This window comes from Callionymus lyra, chromosome 11 (genome assembly GCF_982586985.1).
Source record: "Callionymus lyra chromosome 11, fCalLyr1.hap1.1, whole genome shotgun sequence".
Lineage (NCBI taxonomy): Eukaryota > Metazoa > Chordata > Actinopteri > Syngnathiformes > Callionymidae > Callionymus > Callionymus lyra.
Window position 1 is genome coordinate 27,234,877 of NC_141828.1, and position 20,481 is coordinate 27,255,357.

At 37.4% G+C, this 20,481-nt stretch overlaps 1 protein-coding gene across 3 annotated transcripts in view; it reads right to left on the reverse strand.

The window, feature by feature from the left end:
- Nucleotides 1–546: 546 nt before the first annotated feature.
- The window catches only part of grid1a (glutamate receptor, ionotropic, delta 1a), a 304,537-nt gene continuing 284,602 nt past the window's right edge, over nucleotides 547–20,481 (reverse strand). Inside the window, exons 13-17 of one of the 3 annotated variants that reach the window (XM_087802185.1) lie at nucleotides 14,960–15,155; nucleotides 10,667–10,833; nucleotides 4,957–5,197; nucleotides 2,271–2,412; nucleotides 547–1,065 (exon numbers count right to left, since the gene is read on the reverse strand). In XM_087802185.1, the coding sequence (XP_087658311.1) occupies nucleotides 575–1,065; nucleotides 2,271–2,412; nucleotides 4,957–5,197; nucleotides 10,667–10,833; nucleotides 14,960–15,155 (1,237 nt within the window). In that variant the 3' untranslated portion in view covers nucleotides 547–574. Of the gene's footprint in view, nucleotides 1,066–2,270; nucleotides 2,413–4,728; nucleotides 5,198–10,666; nucleotides 10,834–14,959; nucleotides 15,156–20,481 lie in introns of all 3 variants that reach the window. The other 2 variants (XM_087802186.1, XM_087802187.1) reach the window with 2 other exon arrangements.

The window sequence follows — 20,481 nt, forward strand, 5'->3', positions numbered from 1 at the left end:
TTTTCTTATATTTGGAAACTCCTCAAAAGTATCTGTCTCAATCCATTTCCTTCTTTCCTGAAGTCTTCTTGTACTTCCTTTCCAACTCCACGTGAGTTATCTCCTCAAAGACATGTCAAACACCGGCATGTTATTTTTAGATTTTTTTTTTTATTATTTTCATATGAAACAAATCAAGTCTTTTAATATCTCTGAAGTGTGAAATATCTTTTTGTCATGAATTCTCACAGTACATTCAGTTATCTGAAAGAAAACATCTTTGAACTTGGCACTTAGAAAACAACCACAAAGAATTGTCACTTTTATTCCTTAAGAACAGAATTTACAAAGCCATTCAAACAGTCTTTTTTTGTTGTAAATACTTTTCATATTTTTTTGAAACTCAACTGTTGAGAATATTCAAAATACACTTTTTAACGTTGCCTCTCTGTCTTTCTTGATACTTACAAATATGTACAGTAAAGTCTTAGTCTCCACTTGTGTGCGACCCTTCTGAGGCTCTGTCACTGGTAGTAAAAATCTTTTTTTTTAATAGATTTTGTTGAATTTGTTTGATTCGTGTCTGTTCACACGGTTAGCACTGTTCCTGTCGCCAGTCATCACTTGGTCTTCGAGTGTTCTCCATGCTCAGATGGATGTCCCGTGGCTGGGCTCGTTGGCTTCTGGGATAGGTCCTCCTGGCACTGGTTGGTAGGACATTGGCATGGGTGTCTTGACTGGGCTCTGCCGGAAGAGCCCTCCGTTGGGCGCCCTGTGTTTGCAGCGTATAGAAGGCATGGTGGCACTGCTGAGGGGCAGGGGCAAGGTCCTGCCACCGACGGCGCCAAGTGTCCTTCCTGCCCCATGAGCCTCCTGCAGGAAGGTGCTCACAGAGAGAGGCGGGGGGCCCCGGTGGGCTTGGTAGTCCCTTGCGGACAAGACTTCCAGAGACTGACTGGGTTGCATGCTGCCAATGTCCAGAGCAGAGATCTCGATAGATTGGCCGGGCAGCTGCTTGTGGGCCAAGTCTTCGTCCAGGAGGCTGTTCAAACGATGGTGGACCTGCTCCAGGTTCACCTCTTTGTCCTACAGCCAGATCGAAAGAGCCAAGACAGAATGCGTGGAATAAAATAGGCCAGGAAACAGAATGAATGGTGGCGACGGGGGAGTGTCGACGAGTGGGCGTTGTAACGGAAATAAATGAATGTGCAGTGAGAAGGATTATGAAAGGAAAGAATGAAATGGAGAGAGTGAGAAAGAAGAAATGTTAAAAACCGTTGGTACATTATCACCTTAATAAATAACATCTTCTGTCCATGCAAACCTTTTTTCCAACATTCAGCCTTCAGTTAGGTCGTAAAAAGATATTATATTAGTGCTGAGTGGCAGAGTGCATATCAGAAATGGATTTGTCATTTCATGTTAAATCTGGTGCAAAGAAAAACAGGTGAAAAATGTGAGTGGTTACAACTCTCCTGCAGAGAGATGAGGTCTTAAGGTTTTTTGTTTGTCTGAAGAGAAGCTGACTCTATTCTTAGTATTTAAGGTAAAAAATGTGTGTATAGCTAGGAATCTGAATAATTGAATATCAAAATAATAATTATAATCAAAATTTCTCGTGAAAATCGATGATAAAAAATACTACCTCCCAGCACTAATTTATATATGATTTCCTTGTTCTGGAGGGCGAGTTAGGGTGTTTTGTTATATTGTTTTTAAATTTCAGAAGCTAACAATGAGACTACATTAAACAAAAGACATTCTATAAAACAGTCAAAAAGGGGAAACTTTTCCACATTTAAAATGAATCAAAAAGAAAGATGTCTCTTCGTGCAAAAGCTTATACATCCCCCCAACCCACAATTTTTCTTTTGGACTCCCACAAATTTACTTTAACTCTTGCATGAAGAGCATCAGATGTTAACAAGACGGGCATGAATGCACATAAAAATCCAACAAATTGGAATTTGAGTCTCATTTAAAAGACTTTTCTTTTTCATGAATCCCAATTTTGAATCAAAACCAAACCAAACAGTTTTGTTTGTTCAGAGAGAGGCAACAATGAAGCAACACAAACGTGGGAGAAGAGAGGACGAAGCCTTGAGGCTACATCCTGACTTCTGGTTCACTATCGTCATGCGTTCACAAACAAAAAGTCCACAGGAAAAAAAAACAATGATATGAGATGATGGATGAAGCCACTAGAATTTACTTCCTGTCCATCCCCATGCCCCACCCCCTCTGCCTCAACACAGCCAATCACCATTCAATAAAGTCAGGCCACTCCTGACCTGAGTCAAGAGCCTCGGCCTCCTCCCAGTCTCTCTCTCTCTCTGTCCAAATGTCCCGCCTCCCTTCTGGTGAAGCGCTTGTTATGTCATTATATGTCAATGGACCAGAAACTCTTTCCAGACCATAATCCTTGGTCACCTGCTGGGGATCACAGACAACGATGCATGACCAAAAGGTACCCTCTGAATCTGGATATTGACATATAATCGGTACAAATTGGCATCAAATAAGAGACACCCCTCGTTTGTTTCTGGAGCGAAGGATTGATACCACTTTTTTTATGTCATGCTAAATATAGACTTGTTTTTCTTCTTTGGGTCAAAATGTGAGCTTTAATTATTTCATAGAGGAGAACGAGTGGTATTAATCTCTCTCGTGAAAAGGAAAAGTGTTAGTCATCTTCGATCATCATTAATCTCAACATGTGTGTGTTAAGGCTTGCAGATGACAGAGTGGCAGACATAATGATCACATAGTTGTGCCGTCATGCTTGGATATATTTTGTCCGTGCTTTCTTCGATGAAGACCTTGAAAGATTTGCAACAGCCCTCTCTGGAGGCTATAATAATTAAATAATTTAAGTCGATATAAAAACGCAAATATATTCTTAATGATTTTGTTTTCTACTTTTTAATTGACAGAATGATTTATATAATAGTTAAATTCCCTAACCCCCGGTAAGTTTTACAGATACAAAACCACAAACATTATTTTAAATGAAAAATGCGATGCCACGTTATTAAGTTAAAATACTTTATTGTCCCTTTAATATGTTGCATGGACCTAAAACAGATTCTGAAAAATTACGACAACTGGCTAAGGGCTCAAAGAGAGACGAAAATGTAGGAGGACTGTAACTTTTTCTAATTTGAGCTGCAGAGCCAAATCCTTAGTCCAGAGACAGATCTTTTGTAGCACGAAGTATAGATCAAGATTAAAAATATACTTTTATTATTATTAGATTACGACCTTTCAGTGAAGGTTTAAGCTCAACTTCATCAGGTCCACCCAATGAAATTCAAATTAATTTCATTTTGATGAGATTTAAACCATATCATTTGTGCTCCATTTTTAAAGTGTAATGGACCGGGATTGGGGGAAGGAAGGAAATTTTTACCCAAAAAAATAAAGATCAACATTTCAGGGGTAAATTACACTATATTCAGTAAATATTAAAAGATTATATCCAGAATTTCAAGTCCTCTAACTAATTGTAAGACCCACAATCCAGCCTCACTCTCTTCTCTCCTCCTTTCTCAAGAGTTTTGGGTGTATTTCGTACAATTTCTTGAGAAGAAACTTTGTTATGGTTGCATAATAACAATAAAACATTTGAATCTTGAATATCCATCACAAAAGTAGCTGATTAAAGCATTGCTATGTAACATTTCAACTTTGTTTTATTGATGATTCCTTTTTTTTGAACAGTCAAGACTTGTACACTGTAAAGCTCTCCCTTCTCCCTTCAACAACTTATAACCGAACTTTGGTCACCCACATGACCACCAAACTCCTTTTTTTTAGAATTTTCACTTATTTTCACAATGAAGTTCTTTATTGCTTCCAGAAAGAATAACCCAACAAGACCCTTTTTCATAAACATGTACATATAAGCTTTTTACTTTGGTGCTGTTTTAACTTTTGGAATATTGGTCAAGTTGAGCAGGGAAATTCCTGCATCACATATTTCAATTCAATAAGTAACTTAAACCCTATGAGAAAAGTATTTACAGGTTGTTTGTTCAGAGCTCCTCTCTTAGTGAGGGTCTTATTTTGATTTGACGAAGGCCTACATCTCTCTGGGATGACCAAGTATAATCCTTTTATATCATCAGGTTTTCACTAATATTGTTACATGACGGAACTATGCAGTCATTATGAAAGCAGCTGTGCACACAAGACTGGAATGGAGACAAACATCAGTAAATCAAACTCTGGTCACATCTTTAAGGCCATTGGTTTGATCTACTCTGCTGTGTCGGAACAGTGCTGGACCTGAGGAATGGTGGACGCCTCCTTGGGTGTTTGCATCTGAAGTATAACAGGTAGGTCAAATCTCGTATTATTTAACGTCTGCTCACACTTTAGTTTAGGGATCCATGTCAAGCCTTAGTTAGTCTGATAGCCTCATGCAGAGGACAGCAGCAAGATGAAGTCAGAGTTCTATGGCATTAAGACTTGAATGGATTTGCTAAAGAGAGCTATTGTGCAACCGAGTCTCACATCCACTCAAGAGTATAATTTCGCCACATGGTTCCACAATTAGCACTCCGTTCACGGCTCTTCCCGCTGTGGTTCTCTCACATCGTGACAAAGCGGTGCAAATGTGTGCGTATGTGAGAGGATCACAGGATGTGGGAAAGGAAGTCCCTAGCAAAGCACCCCCAAAATTTCTCCCACCATGAGAAGGAATGAGTCGATTGATCACATGATGTTCGGACTGTTATCGTGGCACACCTATCACAACTGGGTGTACTGCAGCTCGACTAAATCTGGGCTGGTGTCAGCGCCTGCTGGATCCATAAAGTAGAGTGTGGCAGTGGCATCTCTGGGCAGGACCGGGGGGCCCGGGGGTCTGGGTCTCGACCGGGGCCTTGGTGGGGCAGGGGGACCCGTGGTGGCCACCATGGCCCGGTTCTGGTTAAGAAGGCTTGGGCCTGGGCCCGGCGAGTTGTCAGTGGTCACCTCTTTGGGCTGCTCTCTCCGGCAGGGGTTGCTGTTCCACCAGGTCTCCAGGGCGGCCACCAGCAGGGCCAGCAGCAGTCCAGCAGCAAGGATGCAGAAGACCCCAGCGAAACTGTGGAGGCGAAGGGCCCTTCCCTCTGGCTGGGCGTCAATGTGGCTCTGCAGGTCACAGCGGCCCTTCTTAGGCCACCACTTCTGTTTCAGTATATCTAGATCCCCTTTTTCTTGAAGTTCCAATATCCTGTGGATGAAACAGACACAATTTGTTGCGAGAAAGTAAAACATCGTCAAATCAAATCCATAACATTTGTAAGTAAGTAAGTAAGTAATATTTATTTATATAGCGCTTTTCGAGACCAGGGTCACAAAGCGCTTAAACAATCAAAACAATACTCAAAAAGGTTTTAAGGACCGGAGAGATGTGAGTTCTTCTACTTGAGCAGGTTAGAATTCTCGCTGCAGAGTTCTGAATCAACTGCAGGCGAGACAGCTCCTTCTTGTTAAGACATGAAAACAAACTGTTACAATAGTCCAGACGAGAAGAAACAAACGCATGGATTGCAAGCTCCAGATCATGTTCCGACAACATTTTCCTAAGTTTAGAGATTTTTCTCAGTTGAAGGAAACAGTTTCTGGTCAGTTTTCTGCAGTGTCGAACAAGAGACATGTCTTTATCAAATACAACACCCAGGTTTCTCAGGCTCATTTTGACAGACTGACCTAAGTCACCCAAGTACTGACTCAACCCTGGAATCTTGTCATCAGGAGCAATCACCAGTGTTTCAGTTGTGTCCACATTTAGCTGTAAAGTGTTTTCACTCAGCCATTGTTTGATTTCTAGCAAACAATTGACTAAGCTGTTCAGCCTCTGGGGCTCAGTCGGATCAAAAGAGCAGTAGAGCTGGATGTCATCAGCAAAAATGTGATAAGAAACATCTGGAAATCTCTGAATGATTTTACCGAGGGGAATCAAGTACAGCAAAAACAATAAAGGACCCAGAACAGAACCTTGAGGGACTCCGCACAACAGATCTGCCGATTCAGACCTCATTTGATTGGCAGATACACTAAAACTGCGCCCAGAAAGGTAAGATGAGAACCATTCTAACACAGACCCAGACAGTCCCACTTCATCCCTCAGTCTTCTCAGCAGGATCTGGTGATCAACTGTGTCAAAGGCTGAGGACAGATCCAAGAGAACCAGAACAGTGAATTTACCAGAGTCAGCCGACATCATGATGTCACTGGACACTTTCAATAAAGCTGTCTCCGTAGAGTGATGTTTACGGAAGCCAGACTGAAACTTCTCATGGATGTCGCTCTGATCCAGGAACAAAGACAGCTTCTCAGACACAACCTTCTCCAAGATCTTGGACAAGAAAGGGAGCTTAGAAATAGGCCTGAAGTTACTGAGGTCAGTTGGGTCTAAGCCTGTTTTTTTGAGCAGAGGCTCCACAATGGCATGTTTAAATGCATTGGGAAAAACCCCTGTGGAAAGGGAGAGGTTCACCATATTGGTAACCCAGGGGCCAATTACATCAAATACTTTGATAAAAAGCCTACAAGGAAGGACGTCATCTGAGCAAGAGGAGGGTTTCATCTTGTTCACTAGTGCCAAAATATCACCCAAAGATACAGCAGTGAAGGAGGACCAAGAGGAGGAGAGGGGCTCAGAGACAGTAGGGGTTCCAAACAAAGGGGGAGAGATTTTCTCTTTGATCAATTTAATTTTGTCAATGAAAAATCTCAACAATGCATTGCTGTCAGCTTCACAGAAGACAGGCGTGATTTGAGGAGCAGGAGACACGAGAGAATTAATCGTGTCAAACAAAACTTTGGGGTTTTTCCTATTTGCTGCTACCAGTTTTCTGATGTAATCAGATCTAGCAGTTTCTACCACCTTATTGTCCTCTTTTTTGGTTACATTCGCCATATCTTAAAGGAAGGGATGGATCAATAGAACCTGTTCATGTCAGGTATTGGTTACATGGCTTTGTTATCTCAGGGTCAAGGTGACCTGGAGGCCCGAAAACAAATAGATCAGAAACAACACAAGGGAATTCACAAACATTTATAAGGTATCAGATTGTATTGATACAAATCTGATCATCTCTGAAAGCTTAAACATGGCAGAGACCTTTTCTTTTAAGATATTTGATACAGACATGCTTGAATATTTGAGAAAAAAATGAAGAGATGTAAAAATGTGTCCAAAATAACCGACACACAAATCGGTCCACTATGGTTTTCCATAGTTATTTATAATATTTCTAATAAATACCGGCAAGAACAGCAACAATCTTAAGATTTACTTAAGATTAAGACAATAAGTTCTTCCGTGCTCTTTGATTTTTTAGTTCTTCATTTCGATTTAAACATTTTTCAACATAATCATTTTTCTCTCCCTGCTGCTCTTTGTGGAAATGTTCTGACCGAAGAATAACCACAACTTTTTGAAAAACTCAAAGTCGAAACATGATTGGAATAGTTTTGGAATGCAATCAAACTTATTTTCTACTTTTTCTACTTATTACATAAAATTAGGCAAGCAGACAGACAGAGGAGGAAATAATTTACCATCTCTGCAGGAAATGTATTAAATTATAATTTATTTAAATTCCTTAATTATGTTTATTGCGATTAAACTTTAGGAAAAATTGGACCCAGAATAAAAAAAGTTTTGCTGTCTAAACTCAAGTTCAAGACTTATAAAATATTTATTATTACTAGCCTCTTATAAATAAGAATATATTAATTGTTTCACTGAGTTAAAAACGGAGGCAGAACAACAACCACAGAAGGAGCAGCAAAGAAATACAAACTTAAAAGGGGATCGTATTCAGGTGTTACATTTTTTATTCTCGACTCTGTAAAAGGAGCCACGCCGTTCACTCCGAACCAACACGTGCGCTTATGTTACTTGACGGTATTAGCATTGATTTGCAGCTCGTTAAAGAGGCTCAGGCGGCTAATGAGCGAGGTGGGAATATGCCATTGACAAATGGCTAAAACAAAGGCTGAACACCAACAAAGGCAGAAACAAGAACAAGACAAACACCCCAGCATTTAGGACTAATGTGTTTCCGTTCAATCAGAACGTCACAGGAAAAAACAAAAAGACAAAAAAAGGCAGATTTTTGCAACAGAAATCGATGCAGCCGAGGCAAGACCATGAATCTGTCCCGGTGGAGTTCTTAACTCTCGGCAGTCATTCTTGAGCCTCTCTAACACTGAGTGGCAATGGATTTCTCCACATTCATTCAGAGACAAAACACACTCTCAGACGTGTTTACACACTGTGGTGCTTTTGTCACATTATGTCATGTCGTGACATTTGTAATCATGAAGCCTTTGGACGACCCCAAGCAACATTTCTTTCTCTGCAGATGATGCATTCATGATCGTTCAGAACGCCACTGCTCGCAGATCAATCATGATATTTAAGATGGAGCTTTTTGTGGCGTTTTCTTGATGCATTGTGCTGTGCAGGCGAGGAGGGTTGTTTCATCATCATTATGTAGTTTCAGCACAGGTGATTCACATCCGTCATTCAGATGTCAAAGCTTTATGACAACGTCAAGCAGCGATTATATTGTTATAAGTGAGATAATTCATAGTCTACATCAAAATCGCCGGAGAGGTTTAATGTCGTCATTATGTTTGACTGACAGTTTTCTTTGATATATATATACATTTATTTTAAATATATAATTGTATTTTAATTATATTTTGTTTGGGTAAATATATATACAGTTTGTGTTTCAACCATTTTCAGTATTTTACAGTTTTTTTTTGTCATGCCATGTTTTTTCTCTGAATTAATAATTAAAAAAAAAGATTGTTGGATAAACATCCATAAAAACTCCAAGTTATAACTTCTTATAACTGAGGTTCTAAGAATGTGTGTGACACCCTCTACACGCAGAAAAAATCGGTGCAATTGCCACCCAGCAGGGGGCAGTAGGCCGCCTCTATGAAAGGCCTCACTTCCCTTTAAAAAGCCAGTATTCCAAATCAGGGAAGCTGTCTGCTGGGCCACACATGTAGAGGGCGTCACACACATTTGTAGATCCTCAGTTATAAGAAATTATAACATGGGATTTTTACATCATGCGTGCTTACGCTTAAGCAGTGGGATAAATGTACTCCCAGCGGACCACTTTTTATATAACGCGGCCGTCAGCGGCCCGTGCCCCACACACTGCCCAACATGTGGAGCACAGGTAGGAACGCAACGTGTTCAGGTTGCTTCTGTGCTCAGTACTGCATGCGACAGGGAACCTGCACTCATGTCAAGGAGATAATGTTTGGCAAACATCAACCAATAACCCGTCCGTTTGGCTGACCTCCTTCAGCCTCCTCAAATAGCAAGCGAGTACTTGTACTGGACACAGAAGGTGAAGGTGGTCTTGTTCTGCATCAGAGTCAGATCCTTCGGACAGAAGGCGAGGTTGAATAGAATGTAATAGATTACTCCGAAACACCAAACAAGATGCAATCAGGGCTGATCGAGAAGGCACACATCTCGCCATCACGTTTCGCTGACACCAAGGCTATTAGTACAGCCACATTGTAGGACAGCTGGTCCAGAGGGGCTTGCTCTAATGGCTCAAAGCAAGGTCCCATGAGCGCCTGAAGCACAAACCCGAGATCCCAATGCGGGCATATGGGTCTTGATGGTGGCCGGAGACTCCTACTCCACACAGAAAGCGCTTCACAAGGTGGCTTTGAACTGAAAATCGGCCAAACCTTGGTAACACAGTAATAATAGTCAATAGTTACTCAGTTAGTCTAGGGTGACGTCCAAAATTAATTTGAACATTTTTTTTTGCATTAATGAAAAGTGTTTTATTTGAATAGAATAGACTATTGAATAAGAAAAACATTATTAATTGTTTTTACTGACTCTTGAAAAAGTTCTAATTTAAGTTATTCTTAAATAATAATATTTTTTTTACAAAACTTAATCAATCAAATGTATATTAAATAAATGGAGCTTTAAGTTCAGGAGGACCTTTAATGGCTTTTTAATAGATACAAAGACAAAACAATGAAACATATTGTCTGTAATATGTCCAATGAAATAGAACACCTAATGCTTTTGTGTTACTATTTGTACTACAGCTAAAACTGATTTATTCTTGAGTAGAATTTGAAATAAAATATGGACAGTTAGATCTTACACTCGCTTTCAACCACAGAACCATTTTAGTCTTGATAAACCCAAAAACCTACAATATTTAATTGACATCTAGAATACTAAAAAACAAGCATATCATGGATTCTTTATTATCATTATAAAGGTAATTTATGTCAACATGTGTCAGTTAGACAAGTACATTGGGTGTTCTACTGCATGGTAAAAAAGGGACAACTCATACGTCCGTGGAGTAAATGAAGTCCTTTCATCGAAACGAGGTTGCCTGGCAACGGTTAGGGACGCGAGGAAATCATCAGTCTATGCCAAGAAATGGTCCTGCTCGTAGCCCCGGTCAGAAGAAAGAAAACAGCTTGGTGTTTTCACATTTAGGTCCTGATCTATTGCAGGACATGAAAAGCCATTTGTGAAGATAAAAAAGCTTCAGGCAGTAAAATGTCTTGCTTGTTGTTTTCCTTGAGGTGAGAGCAGCTCATTATTGCTTGAGAAAACCTTTTAAATGTTGTTTTATTAATCAAATATGTATCAAAATAGAGCGTAGGAGGCTCTTACTTCTGGGAGAAGAGGTCTCGGTAAGGACTGCCGTGCTGCAGGGCCACGCCGTATCCTCTGGTGCTCATGCTGTTCCCCGCCACGATCAGTGTGCAGTCGTCGTCCGTCAGAGCAGCGTATTCCACCACCGACATGTCCCAGAGAAACGCATACGGTTCCCGCTTGGCCTGGAATGTCAAATACATGATTAAGGAAGTTAAGGGTGATGCCCTTGAGTAGTCTTACGTAGTAATGTATATCGTTAAAGTTTAATTTCCATTACCAGTGACAAACCAGTACTTATAAAATAGTGTCAGATCTAAAAAAAAAAAAATTAAAGAAATGAAAGAGAAGTCAAACTCTTTTCCCTTTTTTGTATATTAAAATGCAAGTGATATTTGAACAACACACTACTGTATGTACTTGTATGTGCTGTAAGAATTAATTTGGAGCTTAATTCTGTCTCCTGTCTGAAGTGATGGCAAAGTAGTTTCATGAAGCATCATCCTTTTTTTCAGAGTAAATGACACTCCCTGCTGTATTATCTATTGCTTGGAGGGCCTCTTTTACTGCTATTGTTCATTAACTGAAGGCGCCACCTACAGAGATAAAAATAAATAAATAATAATAATTAAATAGGACAATGCTTCACAAAGCTTCATCAACCCTGGTGTGCATGAGGGTCTATTCCATGTGCAGATAAATAGACCTTATTCATATGTATATGTTGTTATGTTTTGAACATTTAGTATAGATTTTTTTATTACAACATCTTTACCAAATGAAAGGAAGCATGACAAAAAAATCAGAGTGGCTTTTTGGTATCATTAATTCTTTATATATCAGGCAAAATATTTTACAAAATATTGACAAACTACCTCTACCTGACCTAATCACAGTTCATGATATCATATTATTATTTTTAATTCTGAACTAATACTTAATAAAATATAATCAGAGTTGAGTAATTTTGTCCAGAAAAACAACACTCATGTTTACCAGACTATAGCCTGTTACGTAAACACCAGCTCAATGATGAAAGAAGTGCTAGAAAAAAATAACAAATTAATAAAGTATCAAATTCAATCATGGTAAGAGAATTGGCAGTTAATTGCATATTTTGCTTCTCTTTTTTGAAAGACCACACTGTAAGATAAATAAATGTTGTTTATCATACATCTCTTATTCATCTCTTAGAGTCATGGTATTACAGATTTGTTTTTTTAATGGACAAACATCTTCAGATATCTGAGAAAAAAAAGATTCTAAATAAAATACATATAAAAAATACTCCTTGTGGATTACTTTTCTTTGAATATCTAGTATTGTGTACATTTTATTAAAAAAACATAATAGAAAAGATAAGGAACTGTAAAATAAACATTGTTTGTCATGTACATTCATTTTAAAGGTTTAAAGAGTTAGCATTTAACATTTTTTTAAATGGACAAAAACTAATCAGATCTCAATAAAATACATTGACAACTGAATCGTACACTTTACTTTTTTTTTTTTTTTTTACAAAAGTTGAATATAATACACAGTATACTGCACTGTAAAATTAAGAAAATGTTTATAATGTAAATTAATTGTATATCTTCAAGTGTTATAATTTAAAAACATTTATATGGACAAAACCTTTAGACATTAAAAAAATATAATAAACACAAACTCAGTTAAATTTAATCTAAATTCAATGTGTTACTAGAGATCAATGAGTTAATAAAAACAAGGTCCAACAGACTCCCAATGTCACAATGATCAAAAATATTTCCAAAGCATTATTTCGGCGTATTTTCCGAGACAGCCCTGAGCCTGGAGCAGTGAGAACGGTCAGAAAGTGAAAATCTGCCAGAAAGCCTATTTCTGCTCTTTTGGCTGTTCAGCATAGATGACTGTGGCATTCTTCCCTGTGGTGTCATCGCGTCCCACGTCGTCTTTGAACCCTCATGCGCTTAACAAACACAGACGTGCAGCCTTTTCCCCTCACTTCTCATTAGGACTTCACCAGCTCACAAGCTGATTCACCTTCGGTAAACAAACACGCACAAACATATTCACTGGGTGACTGAAGACACGTCCTAATTGAAATAGCTTTCCCGTAAATGTGTTTGGAAGTGGATTATGTGGGATTGTGTTGAGTTATTGGCATATGTGTGATGATATGTAGGATCTTGGCGGTACCGTGTAAGTTTTCTTTTGTTTAATCGTGGCTTATGATTAAATCGGTGGTTTAGTTATGCATTTGCATGTTTTTTACTTAAGCTGATTGAATAAATGCATCTGTTCTAACAAAAGAATGAATATATGTATGTTATGAATATGAATATATAAACACTCTAGTGTTTATATATTCATATTCATAACATCTGGATGTGCTTGAATAGATGTTCCCTAAGATTTTAAGCTAAATATGTAGACTCTTAAAATAAATCTTAATAAACAAACCTTGCACATGTTGTCGTAACAGTCGCCAATAAAACATACATTGACCCCTGAAACCTATTATTGAGAAGCTAATGTGATAGTAGATACAAATATCGTGACAAAAGCATCAATCTCACGTTTTTGAGGCTACGGCTTATGTAGCCACCCTAAAACAATGTGCGATAAACAGCACATTTTATCAATCAATCAAATGTATTCTGGGTTTAACAAAGTCATTTTTTCCCATCTGCTGGCACTGGCAAAGATGATGGGTCGATGAAACTTCATGAAGCATCACCCTATTTATTTTTCTGTTTATAATTCTCTGAGCAGGCAAGTCAGACGGCTGAAATTGGAACCAGCCTTGTATTAAAAAAAACCCAACTAAAACTACTCCTTGTGAAGGAATCTTCTTGTACTGTAGATTTTTTTTTTGTCTTATTGTTTGTTTTTTATTTCTTTTCTTGGACTGTCTTGTGTTTTGCCTTGAATATTTAAAGAAGCTTCATGAAGCATCATCCTATTTTTTTGCCTGGTAGATGTCACTCTGCTGTATTCCATTGAAACCTCATGTTTGAAAACTTCACAGCAGGTTGCTTCAAGCTGGAATCAAACCAACAAACTTTCATGCTGTGAGTGAACTGTACTAACCACTACCGGTTTTATTGATTTTAATATTTCATGCATCATTTACGTAGCATGTTTCTCAACATAGTAAACACTCCCCCAAAAGATTCTTGCTGATGGTAACCCCAACACCAACACCTGTTTCCTGTATAATTGTTGTTATATTGTAATTGTTGTATGTATTATGTATTTCATGAACAAATCAAATCTATGAATAGCATAACTTCTTACGTAATGTTTCCAGAATTTTTTTTATTTATTTAAATGATGTATTATTTAATAATCTATTTGAATATAAACGTAAGATTTTTGTGACTGTTTACGGTAACCACACCTACTCTGCTATGATTGGTCAAGCATGGAGGTTCGTCACCATGCGTCATCAATTCTGGAAGTCTACACCACCAAGGGACTTGTTGTATAATCAAAGCAGGGCGTGATTACAGCTGGATGGAGGAGAAGTGAAGCCATTATAACGTTAAAATGGACTCGCTCTTGTACCCTCTCGTTCACCCAGATTTTAAGTAATAGGTTCAAAACATGGTCATGATGAGGAACCTACTGAATCCTGGAGTGATAGACTTCAACATTTCGAACATCGCAGTTTTAACATTGGTTGATGTGTTACATCCTTCAAGTCAGGGCAAATGTGTAAACTCACTAAGTTACATCCCAAACAATCCCAGAAGCATCAAAGTCTTCCTCTCTCCTCAACACTAACATCACTTCAAAAAAAAAAATGGCCATTGAGGGATGGAAATATTAATGTGCTGCGTTTGTGTTATTCCAAGCTAATTAAAATGGCAATGTTTTAACATGTTCAAAAGTAGCACTTTATAATTGAACTCTTTTAACTCACGAGTGTCACCAGGTAGTAGATAAATAAGCGGCAGAAAAATTAATTAATGGCTGACGTTTGCTCCCAGCTCAACTTCTTCCATGAAAAATAACCATGTTTTTATTTATAAAGTATTTATTGATACTTTTTGACTTAATCATTTTCTAAACTTTACATTATTTAAAATGTCAACAACAACAAAAAAAAAAGTGACTCCATCTGTTCATGTCAATGATTTTCCTCTTGGCTTTTCTTACCGTTTTTTTTTTCAACACCCACTTTATGATACAATATATTACAATGTATTGTGATACTGTAGGAACAAGGATATATTTGTAGTATTGTCAAAAACTTGATTCTGGTGTTGCACAATGATTCAATAATATTCGATCATTGCTTCTCATATCTCAGATAACAGTCACCTTTTTGATTCCCTCCTCTGGGCCAGAGACTGAGTTCTCAAATCCGTTGTTTTTGTTGATGGTCTTCCACAAGTCGGCAAACGTGCTGTCTTGCTCCAGAGGGTTCGTTCCTTTGGCCTGGAAGAAGTCGAACACTGCGGAGTCCCGGACTGTTCCGTACCTGACGTCGGACTGCTTGGATAAGTCTTGGAAAGATCTGTAAATAATAAAGTTCAGACAAATCACTTTAATTCAGAATCATTTTTTGGATGGAAGGAAAGTTTTGTATTGTGATTCACACAATGGTGAAAACAGAAATTTGAACTTTCTCTCACTTCTCAGGACACAATTAAAAAATGACAACAAAATAATTATAAATGTATTTTAAATACTACATTTACATGAGATCTAATTAGAGATTAAGTAGAAGAAAACACTCGGTATCCCCCTCTCTCAGAATTTTTCCTTCTCCTCTAATTCCCATCCGACCTGTGGGGCATAGCCAGTAATAACATTTAACATTGCACCTTCATTTTCAAGTTTCACTACTCAGTCTATCTGACACTCTTTTTACTTCCAGGACATTCCTAACAAACTACTCTTTTAGGATAACCCCTACTTCTAACTATGTCTCTTCCTATCAATATCTTAAAATAAGTAATTTAGAACATACACCAGAGTTTTTTGACTTGCTATCTTCCCACCTGGTCTCCTGGTGGAGATGCATCATGTCAATCAACTCTCTAGCTTTTCGGTCATCGTCGTGTTTCTTGTTTCTGAACCCGCCTTCCTCTTATCCTCCTTGGACTTTGACCCACAGTAGCCCAATTGCCATTGTAACACTGTAGGTTATAGGAACCAAGGGTGGTAGTTATTAAACTGGGCCTGACCAATCCGGTATGGAAGTCATAGTTTCGATTTGCATATTTGGTTTTGGCACAGGTTTTAAGTCAGATTCCCTTCTTGACACAACCCTCTACATTTAATCTGGGACCGGCTCAAAAAAACACTGGCTTGTGACCTCTTAAGGCTGCACTATTCACTAGAACTAATTATAAGTATTTAAGATCTGCTCAAAATTTGAAATATACATACATCTATAACTAACTACAAATATATGTTCATCAACTGTAGACTCCTTCGTATAATCTTTATTTTCCTTCATGGACTGTGACTGTGTCAAGATGGTTTGATGAAGCCATTTTCCAGAACCCAGTAGATGTCACTGTCTGCTGTTTAATCTATGGCTTTAAATGGTTCTTCTTCTTCTTTTTTTTTAACTTCAAATCAGTTTAAAACTGAGAGCACCAAAACAAGCTTGTTTATTTTTACTTATATAGAAGTATTGTTTTTTTTAATTTTTATTACCTTTATTACTTTTTTACTTAAAAAATATAATACACAACGGTCAAGGTGGCCCAAAGACCAAAGATAAAACCTCTTTGGTCTTTGGGCCACCTTGACCCTGAGATAACACCAGGGTTAAATGGACAAAGTTTTATCAAATCTAGGTGGAAAAAAAAAAAATCTAAAAAGTGTAGGACCTTTCTTTTTTAATATTGTGTTTATCTTTAGTAAGTAAGTAATCATTTTGACTGCATTTGGCAACTGAAAGGACGAAAGATTTTACGAGAAGGAAAAGATCATTACATTATTCATAGCAATTAAACGAGCTAGAAAATAGTTTAGTGTACCCTGATAATAAACATAGAATAAACACTAACATGTATAGGTTTGGTATAAAAATGTGATCTTGAAACATGTAGGATTTAAAAAGAAATGTTCTAGTCCTGTTATTGAAGGATATATAAAATAAATCTAAAATCTAAAGTCTCCAAATATAATAGGACTCTTCACTTCATTTCAGTTCAGTTCAGTTTAATGTCAGCATTATCCCTTTCATTTAAAAGTGTTTTGCATCTCATGAATGCCCCCTCCTGTTTTTCTTTTCCCCTATTTTCTACCCACAATCCACTTCCATTTCCTGTACACACTGGAGCAAATCACGTATCGGCCGGCTCTTTATCATCCAAATGATTTGCACCTGCAGTCCGGAGCTGCTGCTGCACAACCCTGGAGCCAAGACTCTCCCAAAACTGCAGCTTTTATAAAGACCGAGCCCCCGACCGGAATTCTGGGTAATCATGAGCAGATTGGTGTTCAGAAGATGAGCGCTAATGTCGTCCATCGCCCTGATTGGACATTAACTCGTAAAAGAGCCTGAGCTGGACTCTGTAATCTCCGTTTTATGAAGGATACTTAATATCTGAAAACAAGTCTCTCCTGATTAAAGTGGCCATTATGCAGATGTTGCGTAGGCAATAAGAAATGGGCGTCCATTCAGGAGTCCTGTTTTATATGGTGAGATAATTGCCAATTCCACAGAGTTACATATTTGGTAAATGCAGGTTTCCTTGTAATTAGGACTTCCTTCCATTGTCGTTTCAAAAGCTATTGAACCAGAAAATTAGTGCATCATTCACTGAGTGAAGCTGTTTGTGTTTAGACTCCAAAAACAAGAACATAAGCATAGATTTTGACAACTGAACTAATATAGTTCCCAAAAATTATATTCTTAATTTAAAATCTCCTGAATATTAGGAGATTTAAATAAATACATATTGGCATGTTATGTGCTATAAACTGTATATTTTATATTGGATGTTTGTAACAATAGTAACGAATGTCTCCTGGTATTTTGGGGTGGGGCACTAATCTCATAATTAAGGTTGGGTCCATCTATATAACTACTGATAAGAAAATTAGGGTTAGAACATGAACAAACAACAACAACACATGGTACATAATAAAATAGTAATAATATTATTATTATTGGGCGAGTGTTGGTCCTGTTGTATTAAGAAATAAATATGTAAAGTATTTCTTTGTAAAATACATATAAAACAAGCAATACATTTTCCACTAATGATGTCTATATGAAGCCCATCAGGAAGTCCATCTGGAGTGAGTGGGATCTACATCTGACCCTTAGTAAATGAATGGTTTGAAGAAAACAGATGGAGACGCGTGTTGGAGGATTGAGTGTCAGTTTTGTGATTATTAGGGCTCAAACCAGAGCAGCAAACACTGGTGGGATGAAGATCTCGATTGCTAGCAGTCACGCAAACAAACTTGAAAGTTTCACCTCTCTATGCCTTGTTGAGGTGTCGGGAAATCAGGATATGTTTTGTTCGCCCACAGCTCTGATTGATCTGAGTACTGGTGTCACACAAACCTGCCTCAAGTTTTCTCACAACAAAACTTCAGCCCCATGTAGAAAAGTCTCACAATAGATGAGCAGTTTTCTTCTTCAATGGACTAAATAATTGTTATAAATACTATATATGTATACATATTTATACTAAATTATTGATTTTACTGTGCAGAAACATATTCACTTCCTAGAGACATGCAGGACATAAAAACTGATGGTTTTGACCTCAAAATAATAAAATAATGCATTTTGTTTGTATAATTGTATTTAGATTACAATATACAGATATTTTAAAAAATTGAAGAAAAAAAGACTAAACTACGTTTGTCAAACATGTAAATTATTTGGGGAGAGTATTGTCAAGAATGTGTTTATACATATCATGATACAGAGTCTATACAATATATTAAAATGTATTGTGATACTGTAGGAACAAGGATATATTTGTAGTATTGCCAAAAACTTGATTCTGGTGTTGCAAAATTTACAGATCATATGACTGTTGATGAAGTCGTAACTACTTTAATTTGTTTTGAAACCAAAAAATGTCCAAACATCAGCTTTATAAGCTGCTGGAGTCGACTGTTTCCTCTCATCCTCAGTCAGATGATCATGATTTCGCAAGATTTAATTCATTCTTCAGCAATGACTGCTGCCATCTAGCGGGCGTAGGTTTGATTGCAACACAAAAATGATCAATTGCTGTGACGCTTTGTTTTCTGATAAAAAAAACATGTACACAAACAAAAAATGATAACAATAATATCTGCTCAAACTAAATACTCTTGGACACTCAAAAGTATAAATCTGAATATCATATAGAAACACCTTTTTACTTATTTTTTATACTACGTAACATTTTAAGCTAATCAGTAAAGAAAAATCGAATACTTCCCGAATATTTTATATTTTACATTTCCATTATTACTATAACTTTTAATATTTGTGGAACAAAATTAACAAAAACCTTGAAAGTATGTAAAAACATATTATAAGAAGAAAATGGCTTTTAAAAATATTTTAACTGTTCTTTAGACAGTATTTAATTATATTCAGGTTTATACTTTCTTCACAACTTATGGATAAACATAGAAAAGTCTTTCTTTTCCCTTCCTTCTCTTGTTCCTTTTCTCCATCCATCCTCTCACAACTTAGCAGGGCACATAAATATTTAATGTTTTCTTTAAACATAGGAAGTAACTGCAGGAAAAAGAAGTACTTCACCCTGGTGCCCGCAGCCACCTGCACTTTTGTAAAGCTTTATTTATACTGACGGCTGACGACAGGCGAAGAGCCACATGTCCTGGGAATGTTTGTCAAAACCCATCTTTTAAACCAGGACATATGGACCCAGTTTTCATTAAGTGGTCTCAGCAAAGTGTATGTACCATCAAAGACTTGTACTTAAATAGGTATGCATCGTTCGCCAACCATTTTAATCTTTTCAGTTTTTACCAAAACAACATACATTTTAAAGAAAATCTTGCTCCCACTGCAAGGAAGTTGATCTCCCTACTTGTCTCTTTATTTTATATGTCAGCCCCTTCGTCACATTGGGAAAAGGATCTGGGTGCGAATATATCTGATGAAGGGGATTGTGTAGGATCAAACTGTGTTCTATAAACACTAGACATCAACTCATCAATTTAAGGTCGCTCACAGGTTGCTCTACTCTAAAACTAGACTCAATACAATTTTTCAATCACTTTCCTGTGATCGCTGCACAAACTCTGAGGGCTCACTTGAAAATATCTTGATGGAAGGCTAAAAGCATTTGGGTCTCTTCTCTCTTTGGATTCTTTTAATTATTATTTCAAAGTCATACAATGTGAATCTTATTCAGAATGGTTTGGTGGTTTTGGGGATGCTCAAAGTCATCCTTTAAATTGTCTTTTAATAAGCAACAAGCTCTGGCTTTCTGTTTGGTTGTTGCTAAGAGAGTTACCCTAAGTGAATGGAAATCTTCATCTCCCCCTTGTTTTAAGAAATGGCTAAATGACATGGTTTCTCTCTCTTATCTTGAAGGAATAAAATACACAATGTCCAACTTTCACTTCAAATTTGTCAAGATCTGGGGGCCGTTTCTGGCTGCTATTTGAGTCTGAATGAATCTCTGACCTACATATGTGGATTAATTAACTGCAACATGGAACTGGAACATGTTTCTCAATTTTTTGTCTGTATGCTGGAACGTTATTACTATTATTATTTTCAATTTATTCTTAATATTTTTTGTTTTGTTTTCTCTTGTATGATTCTTGATTTATCTATTTGTATTCTTGCTTTTGTTATTGTTGTTTTATGTCCTGTGTATTTCTTGAAAAAAAAT